The sequence below is a fragment of the Lepisma saccharinum genome, chromosome 25 (assembly GCF_977018435.1).
Source record: "Lepisma saccharinum chromosome 25, izLepSacc3.1, whole genome shotgun sequence".
Lineage (NCBI taxonomy): Eukaryota > Metazoa > Arthropoda > Insecta > Zygentoma > Lepismatidae > Lepisma > Lepisma saccharinum.
The window spans coordinates 37,890,291-37,914,653 of NC_139253.1; the positions used below are offsets into that span (position 1 = coordinate 37,890,291).

The following is a 24,363-nucleotide window of genomic DNA, read 5'->3' on the forward strand; positions in this document are numbered from 1 at the left end:
CTTTTAATCTGGAATCATCGGAGAAGCAGGAGCTACTGGTCTTATTTCTAAACCGAACAGGGTAAGCTAGTCTACACCCATTCTGCCATTTGCATTGCTCACTTCAGTCTAGAAACGAATCATGAGTCTATTTTAATGAATAGTTAGATATTTGTACCTGCCCGTTCAGGGCTGTCTCTACCATCAACTAGTACTAATAGTACATCCCTATTTAAGATCCCGCGTTCAGAGGAACGCTACGTGGTTTGAGATACGTGGGCTTTTCATCCATTTTTACGGAAATGTGATGAAAAATTAGAGCAACGTGGTTCCTTTGGAAATGAAAAGCGTCATGCCTTGTTTTCCTAAACAGACATGAAAATTGAAAGGGTAGGCATCGCGGTTGGAGTTGCGGAATTTTTTTCGTTTATATAATTTGAAATAAACGAAAATTGAAAGGATAGGCATCGCTACGTAGTGGAGTTGCGGAATTTTTTCATTTATTTCACTCTGAAATAAATGAAAATTGAAATTTGTTAAATAGTGACATGTCAGAATTTTTTTTTCTCCGCGAATCTTTATTTTTGGGGAAAGCTGCGTAGCACGCAGTTTTAATGTTAATGATGGTTAATGTCGATAATCAGCTTTAATTCAGTCCTTACCCACCACACCCACCCAATAGGCTAATCACCCGCTGCATTTAAGCACATTACAATGCGGAGGAAACGAAAATAGAATGTTTCCTTTGGTAGCCACGGGCGCTTTTGCTTCGTCGCGGTTTTCCGCGTCGATGCGATGTGGCATAAGGTACGTCCGTCATTCCGCGCGCCGGAAGGTTCGATGTCGGACATTCGAGTGTCATATTCCGCCCAGAATTTGGCCAGCCCGGGCACGTCTACCGACAAGCCCTTGTCATTCCGCTCCTAGTAACGCCGTGGTTCGCTCGAACCCGGTACCTTCGGTCAGGGCCTGATGGCTATGACAAAACTACCACCTGGGAAATTATCATCAATTCCCAGGATTTTATCAAAATTTTGAAAGTGGTATTTGATTTTGATGACCCTTGTCCTTGCAGTAGTCTCTTGAAATACAATTTGGTATTTTTTTAAACGTAAATTTGGTGCGTAACTTATGATATTTCGGCTATAAACGATACGACTCAATCACACCATGATGTGTGTACTTAGTGGGTCACAGCAGAGAGTATTGCTGAAGTTAATTGTGTTTTAATTAATTAAAGTCCTTTAAAGTTTCAATTTCATATATATTTTTAAAACAGACCGTAACTTGTTAATGATCCGAAAAGTAACGCCGTTTGTGTTTATGTGTTTTAAGTTAAACTGTTAAAGATTATCGCAAGGAGGGTATTTAATTTTATCACGTATAGTTTTGAAATGCACAAGGATCAGTGGTCGACTCACTCGTAATTTAAAATGACTGAAATCTCCTCGCCCCGAAGATGGGAGCCTTGGTACTAATAATTGTAGTGCAAATTGATAAGGAGATAGTCGAGAGAATACACGAGTCAGTCGCAGAGCATTTTTATTTTTACCTTGTTTAAGGAATATTTTTTTTACTAAAGTAAAGTTAATATGTGAAAAAACGAAACGCTAATGATATTTCTAGGAATAGAGGAGCAATTATATGTCCGCTACTATACGCTGGCGTAAGTAGTAAGAGTGACGCTACCATTCGGCTAGAGTATAACCCGCTCGTTGATTCAATGTTCTAGCTAAGGGATAATAATAGGTGTTTTTAGTTGTACGCGCAGAAATACCGGTAGTGAAATATAAAAGAGTGCGCAAGTGTTTATATATATGTTTTAAGGAATAGAGGAGCAATGATGTCCGCTACTAAAGGTAGTAAGTGTGACGCTCCCTTCCATTAGTTTTAAGGTTAATTATGTCTTCCCCTACGAATTAATTGTGTACACAGAGGTACCCGTAGCAAGAGGAATGACACTGTCATTGTAGCGCAATGACATAAGAATGACTTAGTCCGCATGACTTTTAGTTTGTTAAAACACCATAGTTAGGCGTAAGCCAACTTGTAATGAAAAGTAGAACGAGACGTAAGCGGTATTCAAGGCGTGGAGTATTTCACATATTAACGAGATTTTTTTGTTATTATCCATATATTTATTGTCTCCTTCAGCTATTTATTAAAGGATAGCTTAATATTCCTCCTTTTGCGTTTTCTAGCTTTGAATTTTAAATACCTTAAATTTCATGTGTATTTATATTATGATATTTATATTTCAAGTTACGGCATTCCTTAATGTTTAAATAAACATTCTTCAGCGTTATTCAACAGATTTCGTGTGGTTATTTAATCGCATCGCAAATCACTAAATCACTAAATAGCGATAAAAGTTAAAAAGGTTGTTTAAATTAAGGCAAAACTGGTTGTCATTTTTTTCATTAAATAACGATGAAGTATTGCGAATAGTGTAATCAATCAAGCCCTCCCCTTAGGTATAATCCCGTTTACATTCCGTCAGCTTACGATAGGTTTAAACACGCAAGTTTAATCTCTGCACCGAAAGCACGATTCATTCGTTGTTTTCCTTTTGTTCCTTCGAACTCAGGATATGTGCAGTCGCAAGACTCAAGTCCAGGATTTTCCTCCCATGTAAGTCGCCAGATTTCCGTGCGGAAATTTTCACATTCGAGTTAGCGGAAGAAACATATCTTATTTCAGTCTCGGAGAGAGAGAATTTGATGACACCTTTCTTTGTTGTAGATGAACTTTACACTCGGCTGGCGTCGACACTGAAATTCCTAGCCTCCCAAAGAGGCGAGAATAAGAGTCTTTTCAAGGGCGCTTATTTATGCGACGTTTTCTCGTTCCTTCAGAATTTTCAAAAGTTTCCAGAATGAAATTTAATTACTTCTTACAGATTAATTTCATGTTAATCTTCGTAAAGTAGGTAATAGCGAGTAATTGTGCTTATATTTTAATCTCCCACACGTCATAGACTTTAGTTGAAGTAATATCATACGAAATCCTATAATTTTCTCCCGGCCCGGCGTCATGATGTTCATTTACGGTTCCGTTTGAATTTTTTTTTCCTAAGGCGACCATAAACAGTAGTTTTGTTTACCTTATTAGGCTAAAAACTCAAAAGAGTGGATTTAGACGCCTACAGTTGTCATGGGTCAAGTGTAATCTCTTACGCGACGAGCATTTATGCTAAGTGACGAAGAAAATCCACGGCGGGTTATAGCGTTATTATTATTCCTCTTTTCTGTTTAACGCAATGCCTTATATATATTTTTTTCCCCTTTATTCTCAGAACCGTAAATTTACTTCACAGATAGCCAAGAAATGTTTTCTAAATCAATAACCCAGTTTAGTTTCAGTTTTGAATTTACTGTTATCCTATTACTAATTTGGAACTTCATTTTAACTGTTTATTTATGCTATACGTCAGGCGTATGCAAGCGCAAACAAACCTTGACTAGTGAGCGCTAACAGTGCGTCACTATGTCGCCTTGATTTATTCATCCATTCTATTATGTACCTTTCGTAATTAATGATTTTAAGGTCATTGGAGCCATGTCATTTACTCTTTTATTTTACTTGTGGTTAGGTCCGTTTTAACAGCTGTGACGTTACCAAATTTTGGGTTATTTTTTTTTTCGTCAGTTCCTCATTTTTTACAATGCTTTGACACTTCTGACATGATATTAATGGATTTCGTCGGGTTAATTTTCTGATACCAGGGGATATATTTTATACCATCTACATATTACTTTTATATATTTATCAATATTTAATCCTACATATTTTCGTTTATTTTATAGTGCCATGTCATAACTTTAGTTTTATATTGCACATTATTTTTGGGAGAAGCCAGGGGCTATATATATATATATATATATATATATATATATATAATTTAGTCAATATATACATATATTACTTTTGATGAAGTCAGATTTTTCATCTTAATGGTGTTCCAGTGTTACGGCGTCAAATGACATTTTCCGCCTTTTATTTTATTTAGCCTTCATTCAAACTTTGTTTTATAATTTTTATCACTTATTGGGCAGTTTATTTTATTTTAGTTTACTTATCTTTACTCATGATTTTCACTTGCCTATAGAAGACGATTCCTTTACACATTTTTTATATATTTTTAAATATTGAATGACTGAGAGCAATGTAGTTTTTACCATGTCCAACCTGTTTCCTACCCTGTTCGGGAATTCCACGAGTTCAAGGAATCTCGAAAGTAGTCCAGCGATTTTTTTTGAGGCCGGAAGAAGAACGCATTCCTGAAGGCTTTGGAGCTCACCAGCCTCCTTTGGTTTTCAGCGGTGTATGTCACGTAGCAGCACCGAAAATCCTATTCCAAGTGACATCCCAGGATCGGAACAGCGTCAGAAACATCAGAAGAAATGTCATCTTACAGAGCAAACCCCCCCCCCCCCCCACGACTCTAACCCCCCTTAAGAAGAAGCATGAACATCTTTCATGTACATCGTCCCCTTTTGCTCTGTAAGGCCAGGCAGTGTATTTCACCACATATTGGAACTTTCCGGGTACAGTCAACGACCCAAATGTGTTGAGACCCACCCCTGTGGATCAGCAGCCTGCCAGGCCACCTGTGAACAGTTTAATCCTACCAGTGGCCATATTTACTGTTCCCCTCTTGGAGTGATAGCAGCACGGTACACCTTCCGTTTTCACATGCAACCAGCGTACGAAATGTGTCGCCATTCGATGTGTGCCGGAAATATGCAATGGCGTCTGCTGTGAACTTTCGGGGGCCTATCATAAATACCCCCCAGTGTTCGCCATTGGACAACGCATATTTTGAGGCTTGGAAACGCTACTTGGAGTGGCTTCCCATGGACTACCCTGTGTTCGCCCGCCCCACGGCCAACGTCTTTTCATCTGACCTTTGCTGGACAGTATTTCAGAACTTTCCACACCAATCCGGTCCCCCAGTGCAATTGTGATCGGTCAAGGACCGTGTATGTCCCGGAACAGTGCTTCGTACCCCAGGACTCTGGGGTTTGAGTGTATTGGTTTGAGTGTATTTGGATTGCCCTGCCTTTTGATCTCTCAGGTCATAGTGCGCACACATAGTGTGCTACGAACGTCAGTGAAAACATAATCTTCAACTATTTTTTTTAATCTTCGTGTGGTTGTGCTCAGTCCAGTAGAGCTTGGTGTTTACCACGGTCTTTTTGCTCTCGCCTCGAACTGTCATCCTGATGAGGCGGAAGATTGCGAGCATGCGGCCTTAAGGTTTCTTACGGATTACGTTCTGTGCTTATTTAGCACTTGTTCAGAAGCAAGTCGCATGTATCGCGTTACGATGCAGTGTGTTGAACTTTCCGCTGACTCCACGGACCTGCAAACAACACTTTATATCGCATGTTGACCAACCGTCAGCATTGTTGATTACGAAAGACTCTTCCAGCGTGTGGCTAATGTAAACATAGGACTTTATTTCAGCATTCAAGCTTGAGCTTAATTCTGTTTCATTTAATTTTCGGTGAAGGGTCTCCGACATTTTTTTTATTATTTTATTTTATGTAACCTTTTTTTTCATGTAATAAACAAAAACCTTTTAAATTTTGGTGAATGGCAGAAGGTTCAATTTAAACTTTTCATGACTACAATTTCAATTTTAGAAATTGTCTTGCAAGAGGGGGTGTCGTACCATACCCCGTTCGATTAAGAAATATTGACCCTGGCAGACCTTGTCAGCTCCTGCTCAGAATGTGTAGAATAAGCATTCTACAGGAAATGGTAAGAACACTGGCCTTTGGCAAGAGGTGACGAGAGGCCAAGCGAGTGTTTAAATACGTGCGCATGAGAGCGACACGAGGTCTTTTAATCTGGAATCATCGGAGAAGCAGGAGCTACTGGTCTTATTTCTAAACCGAACAGGGTAAGCTAGTCTACACCCATTCTGCCATTTGCATTGCTCACTTCAGTCTAGAAACGAATCATGAGTCTATTTTAATGAATAGTTAGATATTTGTACCTGCCCGTTCAGGGCTGTCTCTACCATCAACTAGTACTAATAGTACATCCCTATTTAAGATCCCGCGTTCAGAGGAACGCTACGATTTATATCTCTTTAAATTATTTTTGAAATATTTGTGTTTTTATGTTCTTATGTTTGCAACTTTTTCTAAAGCTTGGAACTGAAAGACTCTCACATATTTTACACAGCTGGATCAAAATTACCTCTTTCGTTAGGGTAAAAGTTTACAGAGTACTAATAGGTAGTTTGTACATTGCAACATTGTAGAAATGCTCTTAACTGTGTTAGCAATTTGTATTCACCTGAATATAAATGAAGTCGTGCTATGTTTACATTCCCAAATGGGTTTGCGTTATAAAGCCCACAAAGGGTATAATTATTTAGATGATCCAGGAATGTATGTGTATGTATGTGGTACGAGTTAGAAGAGCCGAATTACTTCTGGTATGGACGAGACTAATTGGACAACCCATTATTATTATATACTAAAAGTAGCAAGTAATTTAGAGCTAATTTCTCTAATCTTATAATTTAAAATATATTCCTTAACGATAACGATTCTACAGTTCTATCATTTTGTGATGATTATTGTGGTATGAAGACTATAGCTCATTCAAAAATTGAAAACAAAAAAGGGCCTATTTGTTGTTAAACATTTAAACTGAGATTTGTTTAAAGAAAGGTCTTACGTTGCTGACGAAAATGTGTAACGCTCCTATTTGTCGGAGCCAAAGATTTCTACGTCACTGTAACTGACCAATCTCCGTACGCGGTAGACTTACGTGACTCTCTTTAATATTATGGCTACAGTGAGCTCTCTCAAGACGTGATGTCAGAAGATTAAAAAGATAATATACTTAGCAAAGATTTATTAGTCATATTATTTTGAACATTCACTGTAACATAACGTCATTATTGCCACTTACAATCACGATACATCGAGCCGTTTCTTTCAATTTAAAATAGTGTCTTCCACAGATTTCCACGCATCTGAAACAACGTTCCGTCTAATCGAAACACGTTGTCTTGGCAACTCATTCAATGACAGACTGGATCTTTCTAGAAATATCTCAGAAACCGGAAATGACTTTAGCTTTCGATGTTGAAGTTCTGGTATTTTAGGTATTTTTCTTATTGCATTCAATCAACATGAAGCAGAAAACTATAAGTTCAGCAACAACACGAACAATAACATTAAAACAAAAAAATATACATGTTAAAAATAAACAAGATGTAACAAATGTTTGTAAAACATCGCTTGTAAAAACAAGTTACAGTTAACTTAGTGACGAGAAGAATCTGGAAATTACGTATGACAAGTATCACTTTCCACCTACACAAGATGCCCCATTAAGAGCGAAGTACGCGTTCACACAAAGCTATATTAGCCAAAAGTAACAAAAAGTAGCAAAACCTTTCTCCCATACCGGTCTCAAAATACTTTAAAGTATCCTTTCCTCTATAAATAGTTGCAGGAAATAGCGGTAAAAGCTATGTTAGTTCAAGATAACGCTTGTATTTTAAGTCAATAATAAAAACATTATATTTTAACTCGAAAGTGTATACTTCTTTCTGTGCATTCATGGGAAGTTCTGAGTCTACCTAGCACAATTATAGTGTCCGACGAAAAACAATTGCTACACCAAGTCTTAAAAATAAGAACAAACTGTAGTACAAAAATTCCATTTTCACGAACGGCTATTTTGTGGACCGAAAAGAATAAAAAGTAATAAATTTAAAGAGAAATTTCTCTGGCAGATTCTCTGGTAGTTGTGTTACGCTTTCCCGGATTCGCACTGTAAACTCATCCTCAGTTGTACCAAGTGGAGAGCTTCAGAAGGGGAACAGCAGATAGATGGAATGGAATCTACACTCTGTAACGTCACAACTACAATAACTCGCTCCCCGATTTCTTTCCCCCCTAATCTCCAAAACAGAGGGATCCAGCTGAAATTAGTCACGACGGAGATATCGTAGTAGACACACAACCGCCGTAAAGACCACACAACCAACTCATCCGATCTTGTCGCGACGCCATTAACCGCGGAAACTCTGACATTTATGCTCCTGCGAGTCCGGCCCAGGAGGGAGATAGCTGAAACGCGCCTTCATACCGACCGCACACCTCAATCAGTGACAAATGAGGTGTCGTCTTCTCCTTCCTCTTCTCCGGAGAGGACACGGTTACGAATACCTTTCGATCGAGAAGGAACGGACGAAGCCTCATTATTGACTCCAGGATTCTTTAATTGGAATCTGCGTTTCTCTTACCAAATTGCTTCTGACAATGATCAACTCATTCGAGATTGGGTTTGCTTAATCAATGAACCCCATCTTGTGCCTTACCGGTGGAAACCATGTAATTGTGTTCTGTTAACACACTTACGATCAAATCAAATGTAGACTTAAGTTCTTGGATCAGATGCTGCGCATCATCCCTTTATCTCAAATGTAATTCTCGGCAATCCCGAATTTTGAAATCGCCGCGTTTCAACGCTTTGGAATTTCAATATCAATTTTCCAATCGTGCGACCAGTTTGTTACAGGTTAATGTAGAATATAAAGGATCTTGTACTACCTTGTATCGGATTGCCCTTTGTACATGACGTGACGTCTCTACTAGGGCAAGAAAGGCTCCTCGTTGAGTAGTTCTTTCTCCCTGAGAAGTCGTTCAGCAAAGATATAGTAGGTTGATTGGTGAATTTTATTAGTAATAGTTTATAGAAGATATGTATTGAGTAGCAAATATAATATCACTTTATAATACATGTACATGGGTTGTTTATGGTTTATTTATGTTTATTTATATCGACTTTATATACATAGCGAAGTTAAGGCTTTAATTACTGCCTTTCCTTACACTTATTCATCTGCTTACATCTGTTTGAAATTAAAGTATAAAATATAGAAAAAAGAATACAACAAAAAATATACCGTTTATAAAAGCCTATACTTTAAATTGTAATGCAAATTATTGTGATCAGTCTCAAGTATTTGATGATTAGAAATGTAATAAATTGCATTATTGGCATTACTTCAAAAACATATTTATTAATCGAGACAACATTACCTTCTGATCTATAATATGCCTAGGCCCTCTGCCATATCTACATAGAGTAGTTATATTTTTGTACAGTTCTTTATATCTTTGAAGGTGGTGTAATTTTAGAATTTCAAAGATTTTTTTGAATAGTATCTTTAAAATGTAGCAGACTATGCTATGGTTGAAGACACATGCAGCTAAGAAATGTACAGGTTTACATCAGTCTTGAAAATATTATACCGAAAATATTCAAGCATATCAGAAGATCGGTATTAACCCTTACATCAAAGATCCAATATAGTGAAGGTAATTTTGAAATATAGTTTTGCACTTCAACTTTTCAACTTATTTGGATAGCTATTATGCCGGCTACATGAGTGAGTGGTCTGCTTAGTGCGCTACGAAGCCAGGAGTCCAGTATTCGAATCCCGGTAAGGCACATGTATCATCGTATGTGTCCCATCATCCATTTCATCAATTCTTATCGTCGCGATTATGCAAAGAGGTAGAAAAGAGACGTAAAATAACGAAAATAGTTAATGTGGACGTGCGAATAGAAATATTTTCAATTTTTGAGACACTAATGAACTTCATCTAATTTGGAAATTACGTTGGAGTGACTTCAACATTTTGGATGGATTATTTACTCATAAGTCAACTGTGGAACCTAACAGACACACAAAAAAATCAACCAACGACTTCGTCCAAAAAAAATGAAGTGTTAGTGATTATCCAGTTAACTTATGGATTTCATAGACCAAAATTATATTTAATATAAAAGGTTGGCAACACTGCTCCTGCAATGTGGACAGATACTGGATCGTTAGTTCCATTATTCCAATGCATGTAGAAAAATAAGTTCACTTTCCGTATCGTTCAGAATGATGAAGCAGAAATAAGCACTGGGTTAATTAGTGCATGTCATGACAGACCGGATAATATCGGAAAAGTTCCCTTGTTTTGTCTGCGTGGACTGCATATCTATTTGAAACAATGCTGCGGAATACACGTTGTTAAAATGAACCAATAGGGGTTGAATTACTGTCTTCAGACTGTTGAAACAAGCTTGTTAACGGAAAATAATGTTTGTGACTTTTCGTGTGCGAGAATGCATTTTTCTGCAGGCGATGAAGTCGTATAAATAGCACAAACATTTGTAGCACACTACGTACTGCATTAAGTTCGTGTACTACTGTAGAACACCAACATAGGGAACTTAGTCTGCAGGAAGTAATGGGAAAAAATAATTCAACACATCAACAGATAGATTACTATATATCCTAACGATTATGCAACCAAATGAACAGTAAAGTTTCACTGGTTGCATAGAGGCAAGGATAATTTGATTTTCAAGCTGAAACTTTCGGGACCTGCGCGCGTTTCACATGATTGAAGAGCGCAATATTCGATTATTTAGAGCCAGCAGATTTTTAGTAGCGTTGCTGCGTGTGTGCGTAAAAGGAAAATACAATTGATTTGCTTTATTTTACTCCGCTTCTTGTGCCACTTTTGGCTAATTTGCGAAGATGGGGATGAGTGATGATATGATAAAATTGATGAATGGACACTCACAAACGTCAATGCCCAGGCCAGAATCGAACCCGGGACCCCTGGCGTCGTAGCGCGATGTGCTAACCACTCCGCCACGGGGGTCGGCTGGGAAAATACAATTGTTTACACATATATCTAACAGCAGTTGGTTTCTCATTTCGTAAAGGAATAAGGCAATTTGCGAGAAACAATGAAAACATAAGATACAAGTCTTTTCTCATTCAGGATATTCGAAGTTTGGGTTATTATTTTATTTGCACTAGCCTGTTTACTCTGTCGGAGATTTTCATTAAAATTTGGATACAGTTTTTCAATTTGACTGCATTACAATTTATTTCTATTTGATCCAGTGATCGTCAAGAAATACAGAAGAAATGTCAATACAGTTTAAGAAACGTTGAATATTTCACAATTATTAATAGCATCGTATTTATTATTGTCTACATGCACAATATTCTTCTAAATTATGGTCAATTAATACGTATATATACATATGTTTGTCTTTATTTAATGCATTTCAAACATTATTTGTTAATCTGTTTCAGCAGTAATTTTTAAGTACAGTTAATTGTTAATCAGAAGCATTATTATCCTACAATATTTTACTTTTTAAAAATTATGTTATAAAATAAATCTTAGTATTTGATCTGTAGAAATCATAATGAGAAGTTCTTAAAAGTTTCAAGCAAATTCAATGTAATTTATCATTTTATTTGCCTCCCCTAATATAGTTACAAATTATCAGATTATTCAGATTTGAATCCATACCTGGCTTATTCATTAAACATTATAGTAAACTAAGTATCAAAGAAGTCATGCGAATGTTAACAAAAGTCATGATGAAATTATTATGTGAAATGGAAGATATATTACGTGATGAGATGCAACAACTTCATATTAGGTTAGTCAAAAAGTAACTGCAATGTTTTTCTTTTCTTCCGTAGGTTGGCTCTACAGTTTTCTGTGCTCGAAAGCCGATAGATAGTATCGTTGTCTTCGCCTGTGGCAGGTTACAGTGTCATCACTTCAGTTGGCTCTACAGTGTTGCCAAGTAAACATGGCTGCGCCACTGTCCGCATGCACCACAGAAGAACAACGTTCTGTAATCCGTTCTTTGTGGTATGAAGGTATACCAGGAGCTGAAATCCATAGAAGACTTTCAGAACAATACGCTGACAATGTTTTACCGCTGCGAAGTGTTTACCAGTGTATTGAAAAGTTCAAAAGCGGTCGAACAAGTGTGAAGGACGAGGAAAGAGAAGGTCGTCCAGCCACATCCACTACTGATGACAACATTGAGCAAGTCTGAGCTGGTTATGAATAACCGACGAGTGACTGTTGATGAAGTGGCAAACCATATGCATGTTAGTCATGGTTCTGCATATGAAATTATCCATAACAGGCTCAACTTTCATAAAGTCTGTGCGAGATGGGTACCTAAAGAACTCACTGACGAGAACAAGCGAAATCGTGTGAGAATCTGTCAGCAATTATTGGACAGACATGCTAACGAAGGTGAAGCCTTTTTGAAAAGAATCATCACTGGAGATGAAACATGGATCCATCACTTCGAACCTGAGAGCAAACGCCAGAGCATGGAATGAAAACACCCTGAATCTCCAGTGAAAAAAAGTCAAGCGTCAACACTCTGCAGGAAAAGTGATGCTCACACTTTTTTGGGACTCAGAAGGGGTAATTATGGAACATTCTGTGGAAAAGGGGACAACAATAAACAGTGAAAGATACAATGATATGCTTTCGAAAAAGTTGAAGCCTGCAATTTGAAGCAAACGACGAAGTCGATTGTAGGAAGGCATTCTTTTGTTGCATGACAACGCGCGTCTCCATATCGCCGCCAACACCGCTCAAACTCTTCAGAATCTGGGCTTCGAGGTGTTAGAGCATCCTGCATACAGTCCCGATCTCGCCCCGTCGGATTAATATCTGTTCGGTCCACTTAAAGATGCTTTAAGAGGCCGTCGATTCGACACAGATCAACAGGCGAAGGAAGCGATGCATACGTGGCTTGCTGCTCAACCGAAAACATTTTTTTCTCAGGGTATTGGAAAGCTTGTGGAACGTTGGACCAAGTGCAGGGACTATGTTGGAAAATGATATCATTGTAAGTTTTCTATTGTTGCTGTGAAAAATAAAAAAAATGATTGCATTTACTTTTTAACTGACATATACTGATATATAGAAAATGATTCTACAAAGTATCACCTATTTAATGGCTCAATTTTCCATTTGCAAATAGTAGTCCACAAGTGTGGGAAAGTGACAAGAGACACGAGTTAGTTCCTCCACACCTTGCGCGGGAAATACGACGCAGATGGTGACTTTGTAGGAAGCCGTCACCTCGGAGAATCGCTCTGGGCAACGATAGCTCTAAAACTTCCGACGATTAAAGGTTCGTTAGAAACTTTCCTTTTTTGCAGACTAAACTCGACCTTAGATCACATGAATATTAAAGACTTCTTCAAGATCAAAACTTTTTTCTCTTCCCTTCTCCACCCCTGGGAATCCTTTAAGAGACCCCGTGGTCTGCAAGGCCAACGTGAGGCGTTTCCCTAAGAATACTTCGACCGGAAAAATTCAGGGAAGCGGGACTTGGGCCTCGGTAGTGAGTTTCGGAAAGAGTCCGGTGAGACATATAAACTATAAGGTCACCATCGTAAGTCGCCCCATGTAAAGAAAAGCGACAATAGCTATTAACATTGTTAGCCGTTCCCTTAAATAATTTCTCGTCTGCGTCTCAAGCAACCTTTTACTAGCCATAAAAGTCCACCTAGGAGGCTTTACCTGTAAAGAGATCAGTTCCCCAATGTAAACTGGCTATTGTAAAGGTTTTGGTGTTTCTTACGTAACGGCTTTGAAGTCGTACATGTTCTTGCAAATTAAGTACATGTGGCCTCATGTCGCTTTTTGTTTGCTAATTTTGGCTAATATGGGTTATGACGATTCGGGTAATGAACCGCCCATACCTGGGCCTGGATTAAACCCGCGGAATATTCAGTGACGAAATCGTGGGTCGACCATCAACGCTATTGACGACTGATGCATACTTAAAGTAGCCTTGCGCATATATCACACCATGAATTCAATAAGAGAATATAGGAATTAGGTGATGAACTGTAACAACTCATATTTTTGTTACAAATATGTCTCTTCACCATTTAAATAAGTTTAATCACAAAAATTTTGAGTAATGTATTTCACAAACATCATATTTCTACTCAATACTGTGAGCAAACATCCACATTTTTTTTACCAGAAATTTCATTTAACATAATTGAAACAGACCTGTAAAATAACATGGAGGAGATATGTAGTATATCTATTAACAAACTTGTTCTTTTTTAAGCAGTAAGAAAAGCGAATTTAACCATATTACAAATAGTGTAAAATATCTCGATTTTTTAAGTAAACCGAAATATTAAAATACCAAACTCAAAACTTTGTAAAACAGAAACATCTGCATCATTATATAGAGCTCGAAGTATATTTTGGAATTTTGAATAGCGACATGTACACGAAGACTTGAAAAAGAAAATTTACACATGCAAGACTTCTATCATAAATGGGAAGTTCGAAAATAAGACACTCTACTGTAGACTTCAATATTCATTCTGGTTGTTACATAATTATTTGTTATTTATCTACAACTTCTCATTGTCGCCTGTAATTCCGAGTATAAATTACGTTGTCAACAGTTAATAAAATCACATATTCAATAACAGATACGATGGTAACATACTGGAATTCGACAAATACTTAATGTTTACAAACATACATAATTGTGCTTGATTTGTACATGCATAATATTATTGCTAAATTATATTTTGTCCGGTAATCTTTCACGTAAGTACTTAAAACGAAATACTTTCTTCTCTGTATCTGGTAAATCTTAAAGCGATATTCAAAGTAAAAATTTTGAAGTCTTCACTGAATCAATGCCGTGACACCTTACTGTGACATGATAAAAAGAAACACAAAGAAGGCGGTATAAAAAGAGAGAGACACTGAAGAGGGGAAGCGACAAATACAAGTGAAGTATTGTTAGTAGCAGAAAGTGGGTTTGACCCAAAAACCTCAGCTCGAATTCCATTCTCTATACAATTCTTCCTAATTGCAGTAATCTACCTTATTTTTGACGTAGAAATCGTATTACTCTTCCCAATAATAATTATTATCTGTCTAACCAACTAACTAACTCTCTAGCCTTCTTAAACCCGAAGGTTCATGGCTGCAGCAACACAGGCCTTCCATCTGTCCCTCTGAGCAAGATCTATATACTCTTTTCCATCCCTACCAATTTCCCTTAGGTCCATCTCAACATAATCCCTACATCTTCGTCTTGGTCTTCCTACTAGTCTCTTACCATCAGGTTTCCCAACAAGAATCCTGTAAACTCTTCTTTACTCTCCCATTCGTGCCACATGGCCTGCCCACCTAAGTCTTCTTCATTTAATCATTCTAATAATATCTGGACTTGAATACAAATTATGCAGTTCTAAATTATGTAACCTTCTCCACTCACCTGTCTCCTCATCCCTTTTAGGTCCAAATATTTTCCTAAGGATCTTATTTTCAAATACTCTCAATTTATGTTCCTCTTTCAATGTAAGGGACCAAGTTTCGCATCTATATAATAGTACAGGCAATATTACTCTTTTGCATATTTTAACTTTTAGTTTCCTAGATATTAAACGAGAAGACAAAAGTTTATGAAGAGAAATATATGCATTTCCTGAATTAAGCCTGCTCTTTATTTCCTCTTTAATATAATTTTCATTTGTTAATATTACTCCTAAGTACTTGAATTTGGAAACTGGTTCAAACGAGTTGTTATCAATAATTAGATTTTGATTATTACCTAACACTTGGTTTCGACTTGTAAGCGTATATTTAGATTTAACTTTCCTAACTTCCAAACCTATATCTTTAGCTGAATGAGATTATTATCACCAGCTCACAATTATTATACTGATTATATGTAAGATTTTTATTCCTATTAGATAAAATATTTATTAAAAAATCTGTATAACTTACCGGGAATAATGCTCGAGCCATTCCACCAGGCAACGGAAGGTATGGGCTTACCACCACCAGACTCACACTCCAGAATCAATTGGGTCCCTTCAAGAAAAGGACCTTCAATCGTCCCGTCCGTGATTTCTGTCCCATCGTGCCTCGTGACTTTCACATACTCTGGTTTAACTGAAAAGAAGAAAAGGGGGAAGGTTAGAAAATTATAATGGTATCTGTAAAGTCTATTGAGTCGCATAGAAACTTATGATCTCAACTAAAAACTCTATACTTTTTGCAGTATTTATACATTATACATACGTCTACGTTGTTACGACCCTACTGACCTTGAATATGGTCGTTACAGCATGGAGTACCCATTGTCATGGATTAAATAATCTTCTGTAATAGCCTGAAACAGGAATATCTCGATAAAAGTCTTCGTTTCTGGGTCACAAAGTGTGATTTAATAGGTTAAATGTTCATTTGGATCAATAGACATATGTATTTCAGTAACAGTTTTACATTTCAGTTATTTCTTTACTCTATTGAAAGTTTATCCTTATAAGATAAGCAATCTGGTATACTCTAGTGAAATGGAGTTTGTCTGTCTACAAGAATACACAATGAACGCGCGTTTTTACTTCTGACGCAGATTGTACAACGAACTAAACATTTTTAAAGTAATTCTTATGTACCTCACGTATAACTTTACACGGCCCATTTGTTGAAAAAATAGATTGTCTAACTCATATCATGCAGAAGAAGATTGATCGAATTGCTTTATTTTACTTCGCTTCTTGTGCCACTTTTGACTAATTTGCGAGGGCGAGGATGAGTGACAAGGGCCGGCATGCAGAAGAAGAAATGTGTTGCCAATCGAATATTAGCGGTTGATTTGGTAGGCTATTTGGTCTGATATTACAGTTGAAAAGCTGAATCAGCATCACTTCAATGCCCCACAGAGATTCAAACTCGAAGACACAAGTTGGACAAATTTGATTTGAAGCTCACAGAGATGGGGAAGAGTGTGTGACGCAACCAAACGAGGATTAATATTTAGTTCACTTAGAAGACTTGTCATATCCCTAAAATCTGGGTAGAGAGGCCATGACTCATTTCCATGATCCAAAAACGATGTTCGAATCATGCTCAGGCCTCCAAAGGTTACTGATTTGTTTCCTGTGGACAGTATGGGTTGGCTCTGTCACATACTTCATGTAATCATTATTCTTTATCATTACTGAAAACTAGATCTAAAAAATAAAATTAACCCTACTTAATTCTGAACTCCTGCCTTGGTATTTCATATGCAGACGACCTCTTGTTTCACATTCGTCCGTTCGGACTGTTAAAAACGCCTCCCCATTTCCATTTGTAAAGTTTCCTCCGCTACCGAATGTTCTCTATGTGACACAAACATCCCTCTCTTTCCACACACACATGAACAGGAAAACGAGCAAAAAACTCTGACCCGGCTAATTTTTGCAGGCATGTCCCATACTGACAGCATAATTTCCCGGAACATGAGATAATTATCGCCGAAGCTTTGATGGCGCAAGTCCCTTATATAAAGGACGTTGACATGACCTTATTTTACATACAGAGAGCCCCGCGTTACCTGACAGCCCATCAATGACATCTCGATAAACGATGCCGTCCCACCACAGTCACTCTCGAACAGTGCGAAATTTCATCCCGCACAGAGGATGCTCGCAAAGTCTTTTATGGATGTGGAACGCTCGATTACTTTTAAAAGCGCCCGGTTTAATGTTCCTCCGGGTCCATTGAGGGGATGCTGAAGTGGAATGCCAAATTTGGAATCCGCATTCACTGCTAAATTTTCATCAAGAGGGATTTGGTGATGACATATGTATCTCGACAAGTTATATGGCACGGTGCCTTTGATCGAAACGAATTCAAATAATTGCAAAACGAGCAAGCAAGAATAAAGCAATGCTTTTTATGCGGAAACTTTAATTATGAAAGAGCAATTTACACGGTATTGATCATTATTTCGGGGTCAGCAACAAGTATTTTCAGTGGAAACCAATGAGAAATCGCTATTTTGTACGGGACTCTGAACACCATTTGATCATATACGTGATAAATCCTACGTTTATCTACACTACGTACAGTAAATCCCGACAACGTTCAAGTGCTACAGGGAGAGAATTTCGCTCGAGCGCCAAATAGTTCGCATCGGCGGCGCTAGATAGCATTGGAATCGAGAGCTTTTTCGCTTGAATGCTCGAAAAGGCAAAACGAGCGGTATACACTCCAAGTCCAGTAGTGCACGTATAACCGTAATTTGTCTGTGGTAGTTGGCCCTCAAATGTGGATCGTGAAGTGAAAGATGCTGTGCAATTGAAAGTTAAGTGAACATTATAATCATTTCCACGTCAAAATGTATTTTAGTCTATTTTACCAATACAGTGATATACAAAAATAAAATAGATGATTGTGGGCTGAAACTACCAGGATGGATATCTGGCATATATCGTCGATGTTTTCACGAACTGGCGAATATGTCAACTCCCCTGTATCACGAACCGGCGAATGTGCAAAATTTGACATTTTGAGTTTTTGACGCTGTATATGTTGGAACAACTTGTACTTTGCTCTCACAAAGTTTCAAGTTTCTATTAAATATTGCTTAGGAGATAAAGATGGACAACGTTTTGACGAATATGAAAACTAGTATTATAATAATTTCACGAACCGACGAATATGAAATTCGCCGCTTCGTGGAGAAAAACATGATATCATTTTACAATCCATTCAGGATGTGTCAGTTTGACTACATTTTGCCTAACAGATGCCGCTGTAATAAAACGTTTTATATTTTTTTCATAAGAAATATAACCCATTTGTAAGATATCAGAAAACATGTAAGGCACAGTTGTTTGTGTTTGTATTGGAACAATGTACAGTCTATATTTTGAGACTTTCAATTAAATTGGCAATCATCTGGTTTACTTCGCGCAACTAAATTATTTCGAATGATTTATAAAAGAAATGCCATATTTCTTTGATATTATTTTGAAGAATAGCCTTCTAGTGGTGTGGCTAGTTGTGTAATTATCCAGAAGATATGAATAAGGACGTGCTTGTGAAGTGGACTGATGGCAGTACTAACATCGTCAGAAGCCAAGAACTTACACTCCCCCATGGAATGAAGAAGTTGCAATATGGAGGGAAAGTAAAAATGTGGTGGGATCCTGATAAGATTTATTATGAAGGTGTTGTGATCGGGATGGAGGAAGATTCTGAAAGTGGTGATACAGGCGATGAACTTCCTCTGTCAGTGCCAAAGAAGAGGAGAAGAGGTGGTGTGATCAATGACTCGAGTGAAGTAGTTAGTGACATTGACAGTCCTTCACAAACGTTAGCGGATGATGAGGACAAGGATCCTGATTTTCTTATATCTTCCAGTGATAATGAATCATCCGTACATTCCTCACCTAGGCATGTTCACGCTGTATGTTGTAGTTCCTTGCATTGTGAAGAAAAAATATTTGCTGGATGCGTAACGTGTCAGGATTTGGTTTGTTACAATCACTTCATATTGGATTGCGCCGAGCACAACAGACGTGTTAGTGTACAAGAGAAAAACAACCTTCCGGGATCAAGCCACAGAGATTTTAAAGTAGATGGTTCTCAAAAGGAGTATGTTACTCCAGTAAAGCGAAGGGTTTCCGAAAAGGAAAAAGTTAGAAAAATGTAAAAGCCTGTCGTTCTTTGGGTTATGAGTATGTAAGTGAAAAGAGTCATCAAGTTATTCCTTCTCGCAGATTGCTTCGTCCACGTTGTGAGTCACGGACATGCCAAACAAGAGGATTGAAGTGCAACGGTTTTGATGACAACACAAGAATGAAAGTTAATAACGCTTATAATAATTTAGGAAATGTTTCCCGACAACGAGAATGGTTGAGTAAGTTCATCGCTTCCAATGCTCCTGAAAGGTCAACGAAGTCAGAAGACAAAAAGAGGAAGGAAAGAACACTTCATTATTTTTTACCAGATGACCATAACGTAAGACAAAGAGTATGTCGTAAAATTTTTCTTAACACTCTTGCAATTGCTGAGAGACAAGTAAGGACAATGCTAATGAAGTTAAAGAACCAAAGCATGGTAGAAAAAGAAAAGAGAGGTGGAAGTCAGACAACGTTAAAAGAAAGAGACGAAAAAATGCGTACAGATATTCAAAAGCACATAAATATGTTCCCTAGGATGGAATCTCTATTTGCCGCAGAAGTTCTAGCCAACAGTACTTGTCGTCCAACTTAAGTATTGCAAAGATGTATGAACTATTCAAAAAAGAATTTGCAAACAGCTCGGCATGTTACTCCTTATACAGATCAGTTTTTAAAACTATGAAGTTAAATTTTCGTTCTCCAAAAAAAGATCTTTGTGGTTTGTGTGAGACGTACAACTCATTGAAATCAGCTAATTGTTTATCTAATCATTATGATTTGATTGAAAATATAAGAGGCACATACAGGAAAAACAGAAGGTGAGGGAAATTAAAGGTGCGATGAAAGATACAGCTGTACAAAATCCACAGGAGTTCGTGGCTGCTTCCTTTGACATGGAGCAAGTCATAAATCTACCACAGAGCAAACGAACTGAACTGCATTACAAAAGAAAATTATCAGCCTACAATTTTACAATGAATTTAATTTAATTTTATGAATTAGCTAGTAAAAGCGGTCATTGCTACGTTTGGCACGAAGGATTAGCGAAAAGAGGTCCGAATGAAGTTGCAACAAACTTAAGGAAGTTTCTGCTGATGAAAGATGAACAAGGTGTAAAACAGGTAGCGTTCTTTGCCGATGGATGTGCATGTCAGAACAAAAGCAGTAAATATTCAGTTTTAAATTTTCTTGACTTAACATTAATTTCCTACGTGTCTATCGAAACCAGGGAAGTGGAGAGCGGGGAATGCGCCGCAGACCAACCAGACAACAGTGGGGGCGCCGAGAGTTATGACGTGGCGGGAGGAAGTACTACGCGCATCTAATTCTACAGGCTTCTGTGTTTATCATCACTGTCGATTCGTCGCTTCCCAGCTCCCTGCGTCCCTTGTCAGCATATAGGCCTCCCGCCGTACGAACAGAAAATAGCTATAGTTATATATGATGATAATAAGGAATACCATGTTAACACTTATGATATCATATTTTGCTAAACGCATTTACTACTAGTATTTTATGTCATTGTGATGCAGTTTGTAAAGCGCCAATGTACTACTGTATTTATTTTACAACTACACCACTACACACATACACACACACGAAAGAGACGACTGATTGTATTTACGAAGAAGAACTTACCAGTAATTACCAGAAAAGTACAACAAAGACAATCCAGTGTCATCTAGTAATAGAGCTACATGATACAAAGTTTTGCTATTTGTATAATGCAACGCGCAGATAGATGAGATTTCTCTGAACATAGTGCCCATTTTTGCCCATTTATGTTCACATTTTTTTCCTTCAGTAATATCGCTATCTTTCGTCATTCACACTCACTACTGAGAAAGTGCTTCTCGTATGCGTCTCAGATTTCATTCCGTAAAAGTTAAGCGCCTTGCGCACGACAAGAGTCATAGATCTTCAATGAGCACGGCTCAATAGTCACAAGAAACTCTCAAACCGATCAGCCACCGTTTTCGTCCGTTCAGAACGGAAAAGGGCCCCTCGGGAGGAATTATTAACGTCATTGTCGAAAAGTGTATTATATTTTATGGTCTCTTAAAACCAAGAAGGAGGGAGGGGAGGAGAAAAGTTGATTGGAAGAGCCATCGGCAATATCTGAAGATGAAATAAAAATTTATGAAACGAATCCTTCTGGTCGGGCGTTTAAACGTGTCCGCGGCAGACGGCAAGGTTTGTTTGACTCAGGTTTTTCGTTCGGTTATTTCCTTCCGGGACTAACAAACGACGCAATACGTCAAAGATCGGGCAGGAAGGCCCCCAAGATGGCGAACCAGTGACCCGCGCGCATTGTCTCCGGGGAACACGACGCCATCTGCAGCCGACACGGTCAGCCTCTCCTTTCCGCGGAGATAAGGCCCGCGCTGACTGCATCCTCTCGGTGGACCCGCGAACCCTGCAGCCAACAGATTTACGATAAACGTTATATCGTGGGAAACGATCTCTCCCGCCGGCCCCCCTCATTTCCTCCCGCATCTTTCCCATCCAACATATTTATGAGACTCGACTGTCGCGGAGCGCCGCGTCGAGTCCGGACATCGAGGTTCGTTCCCTCAGGCTCTTCGTTCTTTTATCCCGAAATCCACGTTCAGAATGGTTGCACTATAAGATTGTAACGTTCTAGCCCTGTGCTACGTGAAGGAGCATCTCCAAATGCAGGTTCCCTTTCCATGGAAGAATGTCATCTCTCAATGCTCCTCCGTGATGATCAGAGGTGTAACGTCTCATATACAAGTTTCTACAAGCTGGTTACAATTATACTGGCTTCTAATCCAAGCGCCGGAGCCTCGTTTGCCTGCAACAATGCACTTTCCAGGGTAGACGTTTACACTTACGTGACTTCTGTGATGATCATCCTTTACTCCTCACTCAAGATGTGGTTCAGAATAGAATAGTATAGAATAGAATAGTACAGAACATAGTATAGAACAGAATAGCAATAGTAAAGGATGAGATCATCCCAGGATATGAAAAATATGTAGAAACCAGTCTTAGGAGGTTTCGTTTTATTTTTATAGAGTAACTATAATTAGTTACTTCTTAGGTATTGATTTAAAGAAAATAGTTACATTAATTTTATGTACGTGTCAACTGTAATAACATTTTAGTTTCCTGATAAGATAGAAATATTCATATTTATTTGTTACGATCAAGTGCCTTTTCAAGTACATAGGTTTACTTTAGATTTCTCTTACATCTAAATTTTAATACTTATGAAGCATTAGTTTAGTACTCGTATAATTTAATAAAAAAATGAATGTAGAATTGATATGGCCATGAGTTAAGAAGAATATCCCGCTTAAGGTTCGTACAATGACCAGGAACTTATGGTTACTTTTTAAAGTAACAGCAACTGCAACTGATTTATTATTTTTATGAAATTAAGTCTCCAAAAACTAATATAAACTCATTACAATTTCACGCTGAAAAATTATTTACCTATTTTTTGAAATGAGAATTGTTTTAAGTTTGCTATCAGATTTCTTTAACTTCAAAATTGCTTTTCTCATTCTTATTTTGTCTTTTGTTTAAGTGATCATTGATTTTTAAAGTACTTAATTGCCTCTTCTCGAGATTCTAGACTGGCTTCCCCCCCTTTCTTTTTTAGTGCTTATTCGCTGTTTATGTTCAGGATGCGACCCTTTGTAATATTAAACACTATGAGAAAGAAATGGGGATGATTAGCTAGTAACAGAATTCTCCCCACTGCAGCCAGGGGAGTCTGAGAGAGAGAGAGAGAAAACAAGGATCAAACAGAGGAGAACTTATCGAATCTCCCCATCTGAAGCGGAGCGTGGAAACATTGTTATAAGAAAAACCTCTCCCTGTTGAGCTTCCTCCCCCAGCATCAATACGAGAGAGAGATGGATAATTCCAGGCACTGGACCTGACACAACGAATGACCGAGTGACTTGCCAGAGTTCCGGATAAGAGTCTACCTCGGCCTCTCTTCCGTCTTATTAAACACTTAATTTATCTTCTTTTCTTTCTCTCAAACTTTCCTCCGTTTCTGCTTCCTGCTTTATCCTCGGCTCTTCTAACAAGAAGCTGATTAAAAGTGCCTTATATATATATATATATATATATATATATATATATATATTACACAGTTCAGTCAGAATCCAATTTGTCTTTGTTTCGACTTCTTTTTCTTATCCACGCTACTTTCCCATTCGCAACACAACGATCAAAAGAGGCGTTTGTTAGCAACTTGTAATGAAGCAGGTGGAGTGGGCATTATAATTAATTCATTCGCTCGTTTGGGGTACTGGCCCGTGAAATAGACGTCACATTTGATAAGATAATGATTTTTCTCTCTTTTTAATTTTCTTTTGATAATGTGAAGGACGAAATTAAATTTTACGATGCCGTATAGAAAAGGGTCCTCCTGAGCCCTACGCAGTCTTTTGTAACGGAATTCTTTATGTTGACTGCATAGCAACATGTAAAAGTTTGAGCTAGACACTGTGTAATTATTTCTATTTTTCCTGTATAGAGAAGAATGAATTTAGAGTTCTAGAACCACTTGTTATGTTTGAGCTTGATTTACTTCCCTATATAACTATTGTTGATTAACTATTTTAATAATATATTTATCGTAATTTTTTAAGTTTGGTTTTGATTTATGTTATTAACGTCACTCTTCTGCCACTAATCGTGACGATGAGGAATGACATGGAGAAAATGATGAGAGGAGTCTCACAAAGACCGGGATTTGAACCATGTAGCCCTGACATCGTAGTGTGCAGTGCTAACCACTGGACCACGGAAGTCAGTGTTTATCGTATTAAAAAAACACGAACACACATATACTGTTATAAATTACAAAACAGTCCCCTTCAGTACAAATTAGTTTCCATACTCAAGATACACATATGGACTGTATCTAAGAACCTAATACTAGCCCACATCGGAAGAAATTTGTATTGTGAGTAATTCAATGGAGCTGGGTTAACGTAGAATAAAGATTAAATTATCTCAGGCTTTCCATCTATTCAGTCCAAATCTATCATAAGTTTTACTAAGATTCCTAAAGC

At 37.8% G+C, this 24,363-nt stretch overlaps 1 protein-coding gene across 1 annotated transcript in view; it reads right to left on the reverse strand.

Annotated features, from left to right (window-relative positions):
- nrm (neuromusculin) overlaps positions 1 to 24,363 on the reverse strand; it is a 541,650-nt gene that overhangs the window by 324,211 nt on the left and 193,076 nt on the right. Inside the window, exon 5 of the mRNA XM_083111557.1 lies at positions 15,633 to 15,800. Coding sequence (XP_082967683.1) covers positions 15,633 to 15,800 — 168 coding nt within the window. The remainder of the gene's footprint in view (positions 1 to 15,632; positions 15,801 to 24,363) is intronic.